Source organism: Papio anubis, chromosome 16, assembly GCF_008728515.1.
Source record: "Papio anubis isolate 15944 chromosome 16, Panubis1.0, whole genome shotgun sequence".
Classification (NCBI taxonomy): Eukaryota; Metazoa; Chordata; class Mammalia; order Primates; family Cercopithecidae; genus Papio; species Papio anubis.
This window is the reverse complement of record NC_044991.1, coordinates 25,013,327-25,032,309: the sequence shown is the minus strand read 5'-3', so window position 1 is coordinate 25,032,309 and position 18,983 is coordinate 25,013,327. Positions and strand designations below refer to the sequence as shown.

The 18,983-nt window shown below is 50.4% G+C and overlaps 1 protein-coding gene across 3 annotated transcripts in view; it reads left to right on the top strand.

The window, feature by feature from the left end:
• Positions 1–18,983, top strand: part of MYO18B (myosin XVIIIB) — a 297,367-nt gene that overhangs the window by 11,156 nt on the left and 267,228 nt on the right. For all 3 annotated transcript variants that reach the window (XM_031656039.1, XM_031656040.1, XM_031656038.1), the window contains exons 2-6: positions 8,020–8,171; positions 10,270–10,428; positions 15,328–16,641; positions 17,331–17,397; positions 18,144–18,256. In XM_031656039.1, the coding sequence (XP_031511899.1) occupies positions 8,133–8,171; positions 10,270–10,428; positions 15,328–16,641; positions 17,331–17,397; positions 18,144–18,256 (1,692 nt within the window). In that variant the 5' untranslated portion in view covers positions 8,020–8,132. The remainder of the gene's footprint in view (positions 1–8,019; positions 8,172–10,269; positions 10,429–15,327; positions 16,642–17,330; positions 17,398–18,143; positions 18,257–18,983) is intronic.

Sequence of the window (18,983 nt, the reverse complement as noted above, 5' to 3'; positions counted from 1 at the left end):
CTTGGGCTGGAGAGCAGTGGCGTGATCACAGCTCACTGTAGCCTGGAACTCCTGGGCTCAAGTGATCCTTCTGCCTCAGCCTCCCACATAGCTGCAAACCACAAGTGTCTGCCACTACACCTGGCTAATTAAAATTTTTAGACATGGGGTCTCACTATGTTGCCCAGGCTTTTCTCGAACTATCGGCCTCAAGTGATCCTCCTGCCTTGGCTTCTGGAAGTGCTGGTGTTTCAGGTGTGATCCACTGTGCCTGGACTGACAAATGTTGATTGAAAGCTAAGTATGTGCTAGGCACCGTGCTAGGCTCCAGGACTACAGAAGTGAATAGAACACATGAAAATTCTGGCCCTCACAGGGGCTGTGTTCTGGAGGAGGAGTGGGGTGGGATTGGGTGTTAAGGTGCAATTTAAATAGGGGGTGAGCACAGGCACATTGAGAAGACTTTAAGTAGATGATGATGTGAGCCATGCAGAAGGAAAAGCATTTGAGGCAGAGGGAACAGCATGTGCAAACGCCTTGAGGTGGGAATGTGCCTGAAAGGGTGTATCCTGGAGGTCAGTGTAATTGACAGGGAGGATAGAAGGGGAGAGTCGCTAGGACAGGTGGTCATGGGGGGGCGCTATAAAGACTTGGAAATGTATTCTATGAGACAGGTGCTGTGTTACAACTGGACATTGTGGGGTGCGGGGGGAAGCCTTGAGTGTCCCATGGGACCGCTCAGATCCAGTATGTGTACGTGGAAAACAGTTTCAAGTCATCTCCTGGCTTTGGGGTTGCCTTTTCTCTCCCCAGCCTCTCTTCCCTCTAAGGATAGACTTGAGATTTTATACTGTGAATTCCAAGTGTCTATGGCCGCCTCATGGGCTTAAAACAGCAGTTGACGAGGCAGGTGTATGTTTTGGGCCTGGACTGGAGTGTGGCGATAAGAACATTTGCTTAAATTAAGGCTTGACAAAGCCTCCCCGGCGGGATTGGCTGCTGGCCCTCGGTCAGTGGAGCTGGCCCAGGGCCTCTGAGGGGCAGGACATGGGGGGTGAGGCCCCACATGGAGTTCCCTCCCATTGTCCCCTTCTGCTAAGGCCCTCTGGGAAGGTTGGCAGCCCCAGGGCTAAGAACAGCCCCTGTGACAGCCAGGATTCCCCCTGGAGCCCGAAGCTGAGGGTGATTCTTGGGAAGCGGCTACTGACGTGGCCAGGCCTGGGCTGGAGAGGAAGGCGGGTGGTGGCGGCCAAAGCAGCCACCTCACGTCAGGCCTATTTATAACTCAGGCTTTGCTCGTTATGCACGGAGCCTGTGAGTCACTCGGGGGCCTCGCCAGTGTCTCCCAAGACAAGAAGGGAGGTTGTCTTTCCTTCCCTCCTTTCCCCCAGCCCCTCTCCCCTTTTTCCCACCCTCCCAGCTTCCTGTGCCTTATTTTATTTTATTTAATTTATTTATTTTTGATACGGAGTTTTGCTCTTGTTGCCCAGGCTGGAGTGCAATGGCTCCATCTCGGCTCACGCAACCTCTGCCTCCCAGGTTCAAGTGCTTCTCCTGCCTCAGCCTCTCAAGTAACTGGGATTACAGGCATGCACCACCACGCCCATTTAATTTTGTATTTTTAGTAGAGACAGGGTTTCTCCATGTTGGTCAGGCTGGTCTCAAGCTCCCGACCTCAGGTGATCCGCCTGTCTCGGCCTCCCAAAGTGCTGGGATTATAGGCATGAGCCACCGCGCCCGGCCACCCTCCTGTGCCTTTGGAAGCTGGAGATCTGATATAATTTGGATGTCTGTCCCCTCCAAATCTCATGTTGAAATGTCACCCCCAGTGCTGGAGGTGGGACCTGGTGGGAGGTGTTTGGGTCATGGGGGCAGATCCCTCATGAATGGCTTGGTGCCCACCCTGGGTTAATCAGCGATTTGTTCACGTGAAAGCTGCTTGTTTTGGCTGGGCGTGGTGGTTCATGCCTGTAATCGCAGCACTTTGGGAGGCCAAGGCGGGTGGATCACGAGGTCAGGAGATGGAGACCATCCTGGGTAACACGGTGAAACCCCGTCTCTACTAAAAATACAAAAAATTAGCCGGGCGTGGTGGCGGGCGCCTGTAGTCCCAGCTACTCCGGAGGCCGAGGCAGGAGAATTGCTCGAACTCGGGAGGTGGAGCTTGCAGTGAGCCGAGATGGGGCCACTGCACTCCAGCCTGGGCGACAGAGCACTGCATTCCAGCCTAGGCGACTCCGTCTCAAAAAAAAAAAAACCAAACAAACAAAAAACTGCTTGTTTAAAACGAGTCTGGTGCCTCCCTCCCCTCTCTCTCTTGCTGCCTCTCTCATCATGTAATGCCAACTCCCCTTCCCGTTCTGCTGTGATTGGAAGCTCCCTGAGGCTTCAGTGGATGCAGGTGCTGGTGCAGTGCTTCTTGTACAGCCTGCAGAACTGTGAGCCAATTGACGTTTTTTCTTTTTCTTTTCTTTTTTTTTTTTTTTTTTCAGACGAGTCTCACTTTGTTGCCCAGGCTGGAGTGCAGTGGAGTCATCTCGGCTCACTGCAAGCTCCACCTCCCGGGTTCACGCCATTCTCCTGCCTCAGCCTCCTGAGTAGCTGGGACTACAGGCGCCCGCCACCACACCTGGCTAATTTTTTGCATTTTTAGTAGAGATGGGGTTTCACTGTGTTAGCCAGGATGGTCTCCATCTCCTGACCTCGTGATCCGCCCGCCTTGGCCTCCCAAAGTGCTGGGATTACAGGCGTGAGCCACCGCGCCCAGTTGAACTTTTTCCTTTATAACTTACCCAGCCTTAGATATTCCTTTATAGCAACACGAAACAGACTAATGCAAAGGCCCACACTGTGGGAGACTTTTTCTTAAGAGAAAGACTTGGCTGTCGGCACCTGGACGTGTCTCTGTGGCCTCCCATTGGGCATGTGACCTCATTAGAGCCGAAATGTTCCTTCTCGGATCTTTGGATCCTGAGATTTCCTTCTTACAGGGCTGTGTAGGCATGCTGAGGTCTCAGCTAGTGACTTGCTGATAGACGTGGAATGGCCGGCTCCCAGAATAAAAGCCCTGATTTGTAGCATTTGCCAATGTTTGTGGCGTAAACACTCCCATCGCTGCCGTTAAGTTATGAATTGGGCTTTGCTGAATGCAGAGTCAGAAAGAGATGTTCACCGTGGACTCTCAGAAGATGATGAGTGGTGACTTCAGCACAGCAGCGGGGCCCAGCCAGCTCTTGGGCTCACGAGCTTCCAGGATGTGAAGCTGCCTAAGCAGCCTTCATCTCGTCATCTCAAAAATGTACCACTTCTCTGTATTGGGAACATTCCATGTCCTCCTTCTATCTATTTGAAACAATATATTATTGTTGGCTGGGGGTAGTGGCTCACACCTGTAATCCCAGCACTTTGGGAGGCCAAGGCAAGTGGATCACTTGAGACCAGGAGTTCAAGACCAGCCTGGTCAACAAGGCAAAACCCCGTCTCTACTGAAAATACAAAAATTAGCCGGCCATGGTGGCATGTGCCTGTAATCCCAGCTACTTGGGAGGCTGAGACAGGAGAATCACTTGAACCCAGGAGGCGGAGTTTGCAGTGAGCCGAGATCGCGCCACTGCGCTCCAGCCTGGGCAACAGAACAGGACTCTGTCTTAAAAAAAAAAAAAAAAAGGAACTATATAATATTATTGTTAACTGTAGTCATCATACAGTGCTATAGAACACTAGAACTTACAAAAGCTTAACATGCACCTCTTGTATGGCATACCATTATACTCTAGGTATCAGGCAGGGAATGAAAATGCATGTCCATTCAAGAGTTTTTGCATAAAAATTAATAGCTGTTTTACTTATAATAGCCACCGCCTTTTAGTCAAGTCACTGAAGGGCAGCTACTTCCACGCTTACAAGACCTTAAAGAAGTCCTGGTCAGGCCAGGTGCAGTGGCTCACGCCTGTAATCCCAGCACTTTGGGAGGCCAAGGGGCGGATCACAAGGTCGAGGGTTCGAAACTAGCCTGGCCAACATGGCAAAAGCCCGTCTCTACAAAAAATTAGCCGGGTGTGGTAGCACGTGCCTGTAGTCCCAGCTACTCAGGAGGCTGAGGCAGGAGAATTGGTTGAACTCAGGAGGCGGAGGTTGCAGTGAGCCAAGACTGTACCATTGCACTCCAGCCTGGGCAACAGAGCAAGACTCCATTTCAAAAACAAAAACTGCTGGTCAGCAGTTGCTCTGACAGCTGGGATGGGGGTGGGTGTCTCTCACCTGGAGTCAGTGAAGCACGTTGCTCAGAAGGCTGGGCCAACCAGGGCTAGAAATGAGAAAAGCCAAAGGCGGAAGAGACACATTCTTCCACTAAAGACCACTTCTACTAAGATCTTGGCGTATTTCCTCCCACTTGATTTTCTACAGGAAGCCTTTTGTTGTTCATTTTGGACAGCTTTGGTGTGTGCAACATTGTACTCAATCTTACTCACTTTACAAGCTGAGACAAGCACCTTCCAATGTTTCTGCAAATGTTTCCCAAACAACTCTCATACACTGCAGGGGTGGGGACGTGGAAAAGGATATAGTCACTTTGGAAAATAGTTGGAAAGTTTCTTTGTTGTTTTTTGTTTGCTCGTTTGTTTGTTTTTGAGACCAAGTCTCACTCCATTGCCCAGGCTGGAGTGCAGTGGCACCATCTTGGCTCACTGCAACCTCCGCCTCCCAGATTCAAGCAATTCTCCTACCTCAGCATCCCGAGTAGCTGGGATTACAGGTTCCCGCCACCACGCCCAGCTAATATTTGTATTTTTAGTAGAGACAGGGTTTCGCCATGTTGGCCAGGCTGGTCTTGAACTCCTGACCTCAGGGGATCCACCTGCCTCGGCCTCCCAAAGGGTTGGGATTACAGATGTCAGCCACCTTTCTGGCAGGAAAGTTGCTTTAAAAAAAAATTAGACATAAAGTTATCATACTACCCAGTAATTTCACTCAGAGGAAGCTACATGGCTTTGTAGCAACATTATTCTTAGTGCCGGTAAAGTGGAAACAGTCTAACTGCTCATCACCTGTGACATGGATTAAGAAGAAGAAGAAGAAAAAAAAAAAAGCAAAAACCAGTCTAACCATGCAACAGGAATGCAACTGAGCAACAGAAAGTAATGAGGGGCTGACACACAGGAACATGGATGAATGTCAAAACCATTATGCAAAGTGAAAGGGGTCAGAGGTAAATGACCAAGTACTTTATGATTCCATTACAGCGAATGTCCAAAAAAGGCAAGTTTATAGAGATAGAGAGTAGATTTGTGGTTGCCTGGGGCTGAGGGAGGGAACAACTGGTGACAGTAAATGGGCATGAAGAGAAGAGTTTTTTGGGGGGTGAAGAGAATTTCTTTTCTTTCTTTCTTTTCTTTTTTTTTTTGAGATGGAGTCTCGCTCTGTTGCCCAGGCTGGAGTGCAGTGGCACTATCTGGGCTCATTGCAAGCTCCACCTCCGGGGTTCACGCCACTCTCCTGCCTCAGCCTCCTGAGTAGCTGGGACTACAGGCACCCGCCACCACGCCCAGCTAATTTTTGTATTTTCAGTAGCACCTTATTAGCCAGGATGGTCTTGATCTCCTGACCTCGTGATCCGCCTGCCTTGGCCTCCCAAAGTGCTGGGATTTCAGGCATGAGCCACTGCGCCCGGCAGGAGTGATGAAAATTTCTAAAGTTAGATTGTGGTGACAATTGCCAGCTCTGTAAATTTATTAAAAATCATCAAGTTGAAACTTACAAGGGATGAATCTTATGACATACAAATTATACCCCAATATAGCTGTTTAAAAACAAATACCCGGCCAGGCGCAGTGGCTCAAGCCTGTAATCCCAGCACTCTGGGAGGCCAAGGCGGGCAGATCACAAGGTCAGGAGATCGAGACCATCCTGGCTAACACGGTGAAACCCCATCTCTACTAAAAAGTACAAAAAATTAGCCCGGCGAGGTGGCGGGCGCCTGTAGTCCCAGCTACTCAGGAGGCTGAGGCAGGAGAATGGCGTAAACCCGGGAGGCAGAGCTTGCAGCGAGCTGAGATCTGGCCACTGCACTCCAGCCTGGGCGATAGAGCGAGACTCTGTCCCCAAAAAAAAAAAAAAACCCAAATACCCAAAGATTATAAATCATTCTACTATAAAGACATATGCACACGTATGTTGATTGTAGCACTGTTCACAATAGCAAAGACTTGGAACAAACCCATATGCCCATCAATGATAGACTAGATAAAGAAAATGTGGCACATATACACCATGGAATACTATGCAGCCATAAAAGAGAATGAGTTCATGTCCTTTGCAGGGACGTGGATGAAGCTAGAAACTGTCATTCTCAGCAAACTAACACAGGAACAGAAAACCAAACACCACATGTTCTCACGCATAAGTAGGAGCTGAACAGTGAGAACACATGGACACACGGAGGGGAACATCAGACACTGCAGCCTGTGGAGGGGTGGGGGACTAGGGGAGGGACAGCATTAGGAGAAATACCTAATGTCGATAATGGGTTGATGGATGCAGCAAACCACCATGGCACGTGTATACCTATGGAACAAACCTGCATGTTCTGCACATGTACCCCAGAATTTAAAGTATAATAAAAACAAAGAAAGAAAAGTTATAACTTTGGTTGGGAAGTAACAGGTGTAAATAAACAAGGAAATACATTAATGATATGGAAATAGGGCAAGTAAAAACAATGCTTGCTAAACACTCTGTTCGATGGATTCATACTGTTACTGCAAATTGGATGTACTCTATTTGACATTCTCTAGTTATTGGACATCGTGTCTGCTCTTTCAATGCTACAGTCAGCATGGTGATGAAATGTTCTGGTTTAGGATTACTTCCTCAAACTTGTTTCCCAGAAAAGGGCTTTCTAGGTCAAAAGTTACGAAAATTTTCTAAGGCTCTCAATATGATGACAAATTATTTCTTCAAGCGTGGGACAGATTGAGAGCTACGGTTTCCTGCCCTCACCTCATCTCCCAACTATGTTACCAAGGACTCCCTCCACAAAGAAAACCCCATGATTCACGGTGTTAGAAGTAAGAATAGTGGTTTCCCGGCCAGGTGCGGTGGCTCACGCCTGTAATCCCAGCACTTTGGGAGGCCGATGGGGGGCAGATCACGAGGTCAGGAGTTCGATATCAGTCTGGCCAACATGATGAAAACCTGTCTCTACCAAAAATACAAAAAATTAGCTGGGTGTGGTGGCATACACCTGTAATCCCAGCTAATTTGGTGGCTGAGGCAGGAGAATTGCTTGAACCGGGGAGGCGGAGGTTGCAGTGAGCCGAGATTATGCCACTGCATTCCAGGGCAACAGAGCAAGGCTCCATCTCAAAAACAAAACAAAACAAAACAAAACAAAAAAACAAGAATAGTGGTTTCCCTTGAGGAAATAATGACCAGAAGGGAGCATGAGGGAAGTTCTAGGTCCCTGTTCACTTTTTGAACTGAGATGTGATTTACATACAGTAAAACGTCCAATCTTAATTGTATAGCTGGGTGAAGTTTTGCGTATGATACACTTGTGCAATCATCGCTCAGATCAAGATACAAGGCATTTCCTGAGCCCCAGAAAGTTCCCTCATGCTTCTTTTCAACCAAAATCTCCTCTGACCTCCTTTACCATAGATAAGATTTGCCTGTTCTTGAACTTCTTATAAATAAAATTATAACTTTAAAATCTTGATCAGGGTGCTAGTTATATTGGTGTGTTCTTTCTGTAAGAGCCACTGAGTTATACCTTATGATCATATATTTTTTTGATTGTATGTTATATCTCAATAAATGTGTGGGCCAAGAGGAAGAATATTTCAGGGCGCTGTTCACTCTGTGGCCTGCGTTGTCCTGCCTGCCCATCCTCTGCGCAGGGGTAGCTGACAGGGCCTATACCTGACTGTGCCCATTCCCCCATGGGGTCTTGGTTTATGGCGTTGGTGGGGTGGGAGTAGGGCTGTGCCCATGAGCTAACCTGTCTCTCCCTTCTCTCCCCACTGTGTCCCTGTGTGTCAGTTCTGTTTCTATCCATCTCATGTGCTGTGTGTGTCTGTAGCGCCTCATTCCGTACTGTCTGGCAGGAAGCTCCATCTCATCTCATCATCTCACGGCCCTGGCACTGCCTCAGCATGGCCATCTCATCACGCCTCGCCCTGTGGGAGCAGAAGGAAAGTGACACTCATGGCTGGGGCTGCAGCCTTCCGCAGGGACTGACTCGACCCTCGGGAGACAAGTCCAACCTTTCCCACCTTGAGTGGGGAGTCTGATGTCCAGCCCTCCTTGTAGCATGTGCAATCCCACCTTCAACCTTCTCCCAGCCAGCTCTGCTAGCCTTGGCCTTTCCAACCCAGCTGGACACTGATGGCCACACCCTTGACTCCCCCTAGGGCTGCCTGGTCATTTCCAGTTCCTCAGGTGGTGGTGGGGAAATGGGGGGTAGACCAGCTGTCCCAGCTGAATCCTCATGGCAGCTCTGATGAGCACTGGAGTTTGGGTGGGAGGAAGGGCACATGGGGGCAGAGGCAGGGCTGTCAGCTGCCAGGTTTATACCATAGGGGTGGGTTTCTGTGGTCCCTGCCTTCGGGCACCACAGAGAACTGGAAACGGGCTCTCCTTATTCCCCTTTCGTACTTTTCATGATATGCTATGAAGGGCTGCCTCTTTCCAAGATGCGTGTTACCTCCCGCACCCTCACTCCACCGTGTGCATGTGATCTGATGAATTGCAGGTGGGAGGGTGAGAAGCTTCTTTCTGGCTGCCTCCTGCCTGCCCCTGCCTCTCCCAGCCTGATCCAAAATGGCGTTGGAAGCTGCAGAGTGAGTCTTAAGACACCTGCTGAGTGTGCCTTAAGACTGTCTCTTGGCCAGGTGCGGTGGCTCACGCCTGTAATCCAGCACTTTGGGAGGCCAAGGCGGGCAGATCATGAGGTCAGGAGTTCGAGACCAGTCCGGCCAACATAGTGAAACCATGTCTCTACTAAAAATACAAAAAAATAACCAGGTGTGGTGGTGTGTGCCTGTAATCCCAGCTACTCGGGAGGCTGAGGCAGGAGAATCACATGAACCCAGGAGACAGAGGTTGCAGTGAGCTGAGATCGCGCTATTGCACTCCAGCCCGGGCGACAGTGCAAGACTCCGTCTCAAAAAAAAAAAGACTGTCTCTCACTTATGAAGTGTCTTCAGTCCCAGACCAGAGAGGAAAGAAGGGAAATGATGTTGATGTGGGCCCTGCAGTGCTACCCTTGCTTCTCTGTCCCTGGGCAGAGGTCTGCATCCACCAGCTTTATCCCATGGCCTTGTCTCCCAGCCTTTCCTATCTCCTTTGAATTCCTCCCTTATCAGTTGGGCTGCAGACAGCAAGTCTTTACCACACATGCACAGAGGTTCTTGATAAGGAGGCTATTTTAAACCAGTATGGAACTCTTCCATATAAAGTACTGGTGACTTTTTTTTTCTTCTCATGGGCTGTCACTGATGCAGGCTAAAGACACACTTCAGTCGCCCACAGCCGGTCCCATGCCTCAGCCTCCAAGTCGCTATGGCCAACAGAGGGGTCTCAGCTGCACCACAAGTCCAGCCAGTGCTAGCCTAGGCCATATTTCTAGGGGGGATGGTAAAATATCAGGGTCCAACCTGCCTGTTCTAGGACCCAGTGTTAGAGAGCCCCTGGCTGGCCGAGTCCTGGTTTAAGGACCATCAGGAAGCCACAGCACTGTGTCAGTTGAGTGGGTTGGAGCCACAGAGTCAGATCCTTATATACATCATGGCTATAAGCGCTTCCCTATCTTACCATGCTCCTGGCGCACAGTAAGTGATTAATTGGTTCATCTGTTATGTTAACTATAAGCTGAGGGGGACCAGGAGAGTGCAGATGATTCCCTGCGATCCACCCCTTTCTGGAAACCGGGAAACCTCCTTTCAGAGCAGGTCCTCCTGGAAATGGGCATGTCCCATGGCAAGGAAGGGAACCAGCAGCCTTGACCATGCAAGTGACTGTTCGTATCACAAGGACACGGGATCCAGGCAGAAATCACATTGACCCGCATAATTCCGGGCTGCCCCTGCGTTCCATTTTCATGCACTGTCTCAGGGACCCCCCTGAGTCCTGCTGGGCCTCACCTGCTTGGCTGTGGCTTCTCATACATGGGCTTGGTCAAGTATGTCCTCCTCTGCCCCCTCCCAGACTCCATCGCAAACTTCTTGAAGGGCAGCTTGCTCCTGCTGGTTGACTCACTGAGCTCTCTCCTTCCTTGCTTCTGCAAAACAGATTCGGGAAGAGGACAAGAGCCCTCCACCGTCCTCGCCCCCTCCCCTTTTCTCTGTCATCCCAGGGGGCTTCATTAAGCAACTGGTCCGGGAGACTGAAAAAGAGGCCAAGGAAGCGAGACAGAGGAAACAGTTAGCTCTCGCCTCTCCGGAACGAGAGGTAAGTGGTTCCTAAGAAGCGGGACCAGATGCGTTTCCATTCCCATCATTCTGTCCTGTGAGCTTCCTCTGAGTCATTTGTCATCCTGCCTTTGCTCCTGCTATCCTGGCTTTGAGGAATGTCATTTATTCAACTTGATCTATTGAGCTCTTGTGTACCCTTCAAAACCCAGCTCAAATAGCACATCTCTGGAAAGTTCTTCCATTGTCTTCCTTCTCTGAATCCTGCTGCACTTTCTATGCCTGTCTTAATTGTGGTTGGTTGGCATAGTACTTATTTGATTATATGACTTATTTGACTAGGAATTCCTTAAGCACGGAGTCTCGCTCTGTCGCCCAGGCTGGAGTGCAGTGGCATGATGTCCGCTCACTGCAAGCTCCGCCCCCTGGGTTCATGCCATTCTCCTGCCTCAGCTTCCCGAGTGCCTGGGACTACAGGCACCCGCCACCATGCCCGGCTAATTTTTTTTGTATTTTTAGTAGAGACGGGGTTTCACCGTGTTAGCCAGGATGGTCTCGATCTCCTGACCTCGTGATCTGCCCGCCTCGGCCTCCTAAAGTGCTGGGATTACAGGCGTGAGCCACCGTGCCCAGCCTACTTGACCACTATTTTTATAGAAAAGGAAACCAAGATACTGGCTAAGATGTATAGTTGGTTCACTTTAAGCAGAAAGCTACTGAGTTGGTACTAACTGGTGTAGTTGCATTGATTGTTAAAATATTGAATCCTTCATACCAGGTGGTAAATGGTTGTAACCCTTGGGCCCCCAAGTGCCCTCCAGCTGCCATGTTTACCCAGGTCCCTCTCCTGAGTCCCTTGGAATGGCTACAATCCAGTAATTACAGGGTTAATGCTTGGCACAGGTAGGAACCTCAGTACCTTCCTCCAGCTGGTGTCCCTCCTGATTGGTTGATGTCCACTAAAAATCCTTAGCTATTCTGAATAGCACTGCTGGATTGAAGCAATAGTTGAATACAATGTGGCCCCTACGCTTTAAGGATTTGTAAACTTGTCCCTGGTGGTGGCCAGTGCTATTTCTCTCCTGTCCTCTTTAGCCTTGGAACCTGGGCAGGATGACAAGGCAGACCATGAGAGAGGCAGGCTTGGAGTGCAATGCATCTTGGGAGTATCCCTGTGCATCTTGGGAGTATCCCTGTGTTAGGCAGAAAGGGCATCTCTTTATGTCTCTTCAGTGCCCCCTTTGGACAAGATGAATGCTGCAATGCCTGGGCTGAGAGGTCTGGTGGCCTCAGGGCCTGGTGTTGGCTTGAGCCCAGTGACCCATCCTGGCTCTTCCTTCCCCTCCCCTTCAGCTTTGGTTTGCCCGGCTAGTCCCACATGTGCCTGCACCTGTCCGATGAATGACCTCGATGCATTAGAGAGGTCCTCCAGCAGCTGAACAGCAGCAGCTGCTGAAATACCTCAGCCAAGTCTTTCTTGGGGAGATTGACCAGGAGGACAGGCTCTGTTCCCACTCTTTCCTGACCTGAGGCATAAGTGGGGGCCAAAGCTGACCCCAGCAGGCTGTTGTTAGGTTAGGATGAAATGTTACTGTGTGCCGTTTATCACCAGACAATGCTTCTGTACTGCTCACGGGCTCATTTGATACCCCGTGCAGCAATGCAGGTGGATGGGATTCTACCCATTGATCACAGGTGGAGACTGAGTTCAAAAGAGGTCAAGTGATTTTCCCAAGGTCATAAGACCAGATAGAGGCAGAGCAAGGAGCGGAGCCTGTGTGTTCACTTCTCTCACAATATGCCTGGAAAAGGACCAGTCTGGTGAGCGAGGTGGCCGGGGTGGTGCCACAGAGACCTGTGGGGAAAGGGTTCCATGAGATTGACACCAGCACTGCTGGTGTCACTGTGAGCAAGTAAAGAGGCAGAGCTAAGCCATGGATGGGGACAAACTGTCACTGCTGTGCCTGGATGGAGATTCAGAGCCAAGATGCAGGATGGCTCTGAGCCTCAGCCCACAGCAGGTGGCTGGACCATGGGCCAAGATATTCCTGGGGCTGGAGCAAGGGAGCCTCAGGACATGTTTCCACACGGCAGCAAGCTCTGGTTGGTTCCTGCCAATTTAACTTTCTTGTCCCAGTCAGTAAATAACTCTGTACTCTCCTGCCTTGTCCCAGCACAACTGTTTCATTTGATCCTCATCTAATCTTTGCAAGAAGCCATTACAATCCATCCCATTTTGCAGGAATGGAGAACAAGGTTTGGGGAGGTGACCTGGTTCTCCTAAGGCTACCCGGCCGGTGAGGAAGAGGGAGAGGCTGGAATAACATCGGAGTGGAAAGTAGCCCGTATTAAATGTCAAGGAGACCTAGATTCCAGCTCTGGCCTTGCCACTTTTTGTGGTCCTGGCTAAACCCCTTCCCCTTTATTGGCCTCAGTTTAGTCATCTATAAAAATGTGCTTTAGTTTCCTGTTGGCCCCAGTGATTCTAGAGGTGCTGTTTCCTCTATATGCTAAGAAGGGTGGCAGGGTGGGGCGACCAAAGACTTCGATGACCTTGAAGATCCAAAGGAAGAGAATTCATGGGCATATGAGGGTGGGGTGGGAGGAGGCTGGCACTAGTTATCTTGTTTGGCCCACCCCACGTTACTGTCTCCTCTGTGGTGGTTGGTTAAAAATAAGGCACTGACTCACTTTTCAATATAGTGTAGACAGTGGTGAGATTTGCCAAGTGCAGTCAATCCCCCTTCCAGGGCTATATCCTGCCTTCCCCAGAAGGTCAGGAGGAGCTACTCGGCCATGGGCCCCAGAGTCATGATGCTGAGCTCCAGCTGTACCTCGTAATCACCCGGGGAGTCACAACCCAGACAGACTAAATCAGAGTCTCTGGGAATAAGGCCAAGGCATTAAGGTTTTTTAAAGTGCCCCAGGAGATTCCAGAGAGCCCTAGAGAGACAAGGAAGGGCGTCTAATATGCAGCAGTTAAAGGCACTGGCTTTGGAGTCAGAGAGAACTGGTTTTACATTGCGTCTTTGTAGCTGGGTCTCCTTACATCTTTGCATCTGCTTCTGTGCTTATAGAATGGGGAGAAGTTCAGAATCTACTCCAGTTGTTCCTTAGGAGGATTAAATAGGAGATTGCATGATGGTGATATAGGGCTCATTGCAAGAAAGATATAAATGATAGATATTATTATCATCATTATTACAAAGATGAAAACAGAGACTTTGCTGTGGCATCGGCCACCTAAAACAGGAGAGAGACACAGATAAAAGCCAGAATGGAATGCAGAAGGTGGCCTTGCTGTGACTGGTGTACTAGCATAGTGCTCTGGGACTTTGTGCAAGCTTGGAACAATTTCTGATTGAGGTCTTCAGGCAAGATTTGTAGAGAGGATATACAGGAGATATTTGAGCTGGGTATAGAAGATGAGTAGACCATGGACAAGTAAAGAGGGGAAAGGGCACTCTGGGCAGCAAGCTCAGCATAGGCAACAGCCTGGAGGCAGGGGAGAGTCAGGTGGGAGAAGGTGACCAGTACAGTTCATGCATGGGAACGAGTAGGGACAATAAATATAGTCAGATTGGAGGCTGGGGTTCCTTGTTGAGGAATTTGAAAGACCAGTGGTGGTGCCAAATGATTTTCCTGTAGGCAGCTACGCAAATCTTTTGATCTGGTTTAAAATGGCTGGCAGCAAATTGAAGGGACAGCAGTTCACGGGCTGTGGCAATGGCCCAGGTGAGGGATAGCAGACATGGGTTTGGAAAAAGAGACACAGATGTGAAGCTTGGCATGGTGGAATCAACATGCCCCTAGGACTGATTTGAATGCAAGAGGAGGGGGAGAATCCCAGATTCCCAGGCATGGGTGTCTGTGGGGCTGTGCTAGCATTGTCCAGGATGGAAGAACCCAGGCTAGGGTTGGTGGTGAAGCCAGACATCAGGGTGGAACTTGCTTATGAGGTTGAGGTCTTTTTCTGCAGGGATGCAGGCACAGCTGGACCTGTGAGCTCTTCAGGCCACAGCCAGGCTGGTTTGAGGATGAAGCTCTGCACAAGGCTAAAATCACAAGGCAGTAAAAAGGCCTGGGAAGGGAGCAGGCAGTGGAAACCCCTTGGGTGTTATGCAGCCACCAATGTCTAGGTCAGGCAAGAGTGGGGGACTCCAGGGGCAGAAACCAGAGCCCTCAGCTGGTATGGGAAGTGTGATATGAGGACCAGGGCAGTGGAAGTAGCAGCAGCTCAGGCTGTTCCTCTCTCTGTGATCTCGAAAGTGCATTTCCACATCTCATCCTATTAAAGATCTGGATGGTCAGGTGGTATTTGCCTGTACTGGGGAAACCCAAAGCCCAGAGAGAAAAGATGGTAGCCCAGATAGAGATAGAGAGGAAGCCTTGCTGGAGAGTGTTAGAGGCAAGATGAGAACAGGTCTTCTAGTGACAGGTCCTGAGTCCTTTCCTGGATCCCCTACTGGCCCAGGAAGAATCCAGGCAGAAATAACAACAGTATTAGCAGTAGCTACTGTTATTGAGAACACACTATGTGCTGGGCTCAGTTTCTACATATTATCACACATTCTCACACCTAACCTGCAAGGTGGGCTTTTATCATCCTCATTTTATTGATTGAAAAACAGACTCACCCAGAGAGGAGAAGTCATTTAGCTAAGGTCACACAGCTATAGAGCGTCAGAGTCAGGAGTTGAACTTGGTTCTGTTGGGCTCCAAAGTCCACTCCTTCCACTCCATCACTTAACTTTGAGGGGCTGGGCCAAGGTCAAGGGTGCTAGGCTTGGCCATGCCTGTTGAATTTGGAGGTGCTCGAGCATCTGTGGAAGGATGAATGGAGAAATGAACAACGAAATGAATCAGTATGCGTGAGTGAATGACAACGCTGTCAGGTCAGCAAGCAGCTCTGTAGGCATGGTTGTGTTCTCTCTCCTAGACCCCAGAAATTTCCATCAGCGAACCCAACAGCAAGTCCAGCAGTGGCACCAGATCTGGAAGCCAGCAGATCTCTCAGGACAACCAGTCAAGCTCTCCTGGGAGCTCAGACATTCTGAGCAAGGAGAGCGAGGGGGTCGGCAGCCCCGACCCTGAGCGGATGACCAGCATCAATGGTGAGAAGACCCAGGAGCTGGGCTCCAGTGCGACACCAGCCAAAAAGACCCTCCCCTTCAAGAGGGGCATGAGGAGGGGTGATGTGTTGTTGATGGTGGCCAAGCTGGACCCGGACTCAGCCAAGCCAGAGAGGACTCATCCCCATGACACCCCGCCTTGCAAGACCCCTCCCCCAGCCACAGATACTGGAAAGGAAAAGAAAGGGGAGACCTCTGGGGCTCCTTGTGGCCCCCAGGCCAGCACTGAGATCTTGGCCCCGAAAGCTGAGAAGACCCGGACTGGGGGTCTTGGGGACACAGGCCAAGGAACTGTGGCACTGAAAAAAGGCGAGAAGGGTCAAAGCATAGTGGGGAAGGGGGGTGGGACCCCCAAAACCAAAGAGCTGAAAGAGGCTGAGCCCCAGGGCAAAGACAGGCAGGGGACCAGGCCCCAAGCCCAAGGGCCCGGCGAGGGGGTGCGACCAGGGAAAGCAGAGAAGGAGGGAGGGGAGCCCACAAGCCCGGTGGAAAAGGAGAATATCTCTAAGAATGTAGGGAGTGAAGGGAAGCATGTAGGGCCCCAAATCCCTGGGAGAAAGTGGGGAAGTTTCCTGGGAAGAAGGAGTAAGTGGGATGGTCCCCAGAATAAGAAGGACAAAGAAGGGGTGCTCTTAAGTAAGGCAGAGAAGACAGGTGAGCCTCAGACCCAGACAGAGAAGAAAAACCAAATGCAGGGTGAACTGGGGGACGATCTGAGAATGGGGGAGAAAGCAGGTGAGCTTCGGAGCATGACTGGGAAGGCAGGTGAGTCCTGGGATAAGAAGGAAAAGATAGGGCAACCCCAGGGTAAGTCCGGGAAGGCAGGCGAAGCTCGGAGTCAGACGGAGAAGGGCTGTGAAGCCCCAAAGGAGGTGAGCACGATGGTGGAGTCACCAGTGGCTGCTGGGAAGGGAGGCTGGTCAGGAAGAAGTGGGCAGGAAGCAGAGCGGCCCTGCTCAAGAGAAGATGTTGGGTCTGGTGCCCTGGAGACAGAGCTGGAAGGACCCAGCCAGCCTGCTCTGGAGAAGGATGCAGAAAGGCCTCGGATACAGAAGGAGAACCAAGATGGGCTGGCCCCCCAGGAGGCGGGCAAAGGAGGCCAGAGCAGAAACTCAGAGCAGGTGAGGGGGCTGCGGCCCTGGGAGTGGGGAGGGGCAGACAGGGCCCCCCCCAGAGATGGAGGGATGGGAAAGATCTGCCCCCAGGGATGGGCAAGGGGTGGACGGGCGGTGGTCAGGGAATTGGAGAGGGGTGGCTGGAACTGCGAGGCACTCAGAGGAGGGGACGAGCACTTCCTTCATGAGCAGAAGTCTTAAAGTTTCCATTGCACCTGCCCTGGAGTGGAATTCCCCACGGAGTGAGGGAAGGTCCCCAAAATGTGAGGTGTCTCCTCATGGCTGACATGGTAGAGCTTGCTTATGATGTCACACGACAGCTTTCAAACTTGGAATGGCATAAAGAGCAGATTGTTAAAAATGCAGATTCCTGGGGCCAGCCATGGAGTCTCATTACAAAGACCAGGAGTGGGGCCCAGGAATCTGCATTTATTTATTTATTTATTTATTTGAGATGGAGCCTTGCTGTGTCACCCAGGCCAGGGTGTGGTGGTGTGATCTCGGCTCACTGCAAACTCCGCTTCCCGGGTTCCAACGGGAATCTGCATTTAAATAAGCACACTCCCTCTCCCGTTCTCCCCCAGGAGATTCCGATTTGGACGGCCCCAGACCACACTGTGGGAAACCCCCGTGGAAGGTGGAAGGTGGGCAGTGGTGCCATTTGCTGGTTTAATTTATGTGATCTTGGTTCTCAGGCTCCTGAGGACAGATGGTACGAGGCAGAGAAAGTCTGGCTGGCTCAGAAGGACGGATTTACTCTTGGTAAGTAGGGGCGTTAGCACCTTTGGAGGGTCCGAGTCTTCTCTTGTGCCTCCTACTGCTGCCAGCCATATGTTCCAGGTCCTGATTACACTTTGAGCGTCAGGAGGGGAGAGGAGCAGTGGAGACTGTCTTTCAAAGGCATTTGTGTCTTGACAATGAGTTATTTACCTACTGAAACTCATTAATGCAACACGCATGCTTGCTTTCTATGGTGTTCTTCAAGGAACCCAGAGTCAGGTACAAGTGGGCCAATAGATTTGATCTCATAAGCCTACTTTTGTCGATTGGTTGTGGCTGATCACTGCACTCTACTGAGAAGTGATTTTGAGTCCCAGTCTGAACATGGCTGGGAAGAGTGGTTGATTAGTGATGTCTGCCATGGGCATTGGAGGGGGAAATGGCAGCTTGTATGCCATCATGTGCCATTCCAGGTCTGTGTATGAGATAGGTCAGTGTACCCAACTGTCTGGGTGCCTACTCTGTGCCTGGCACTGTGACAGCTGGTAAAAGCCTAAGGTGAGTCAGACTGAGCCTGACCTTAAAGGATTTGGGTTCACAACTCAGAAAGCTCCAAGCGAATAGACCCCAAACAGAGAAGGTGTAGCCTCTTTCTGACCTGTCCCAAGCCTCCTCCCAAGCTTGCTGGCCCAGCTTAGAGCCTCTCATTTCTCCTACCCTCGCCTCTTTCCCCTCTTCTTCTCCCATCTCCTCCCCTTTCCCCTTCTCTCTCTGGGATGTACAACCAGCTACGGTGCTAAAGCCAGATGAGGGAACAGCAGACCTGCCGGCAGGAAGGGTGAGACTTTGCATTGATGCTGACAAAAGTATCACTGAGGTGGATGAGGAACATGTCCATCGGGTGAGTCCCCTGTCCCGCTGCCCCCCTGCTCCATACCCTCCTTCCCCAGCCCTGCAAGAAGTTTCCTTGTACCTGACTACCAATACCATTTTGGCTTGATGCCCTGTAAGGAGTTATAGCAAAGAACCCCACTGAACTCATTGCTTTGCTGGAGGGATACTGTTAGGGGGTCATTCACCCTTTCCTGTGGTTTCTCTTAATGAGGACACATCAAGGGACATGTTTATCAGGTCTTAGAACTGGGAGTTCTTCTGATGGACCAAAAAAAATGACTGCTTTTAATTTTATACGTATTGCAAATCATACTACAGAGCATGTTTCTGTTTTCACTCTGGCTGCCAGGGAACTCAGAGCCAAATTTGCTGCTTGCCCTTAACCACAGCATAGGTTCCAATGGCCTATATTTCGGCATCAAACTTTCTTTCAGCTTTGCTCTTTAAATTGTTTTGAATACATTTTTTGTTGTGCACCATAAATCCTTTTGAGGACAAATCACAGTGTAATGATAGAAAAAAAAGGTTCTATCATGCCCTTTCCACCCCCTTGCAGCCTGATAATTTAGAAGGAGTTTTCCTCCTTGCTCATTTGCATTCCTTTCTGCTCCTCCTCTGCCCACCTCAGGCTTCCTCTCCCACGTTGGGCATTTACAAAGGCTCAGTGGCCTTGCAAGAAAGGCTGATCTATGAGAGGGCTCAAGCTTGGCCCAAACCCGAGACTACTAGGTTCA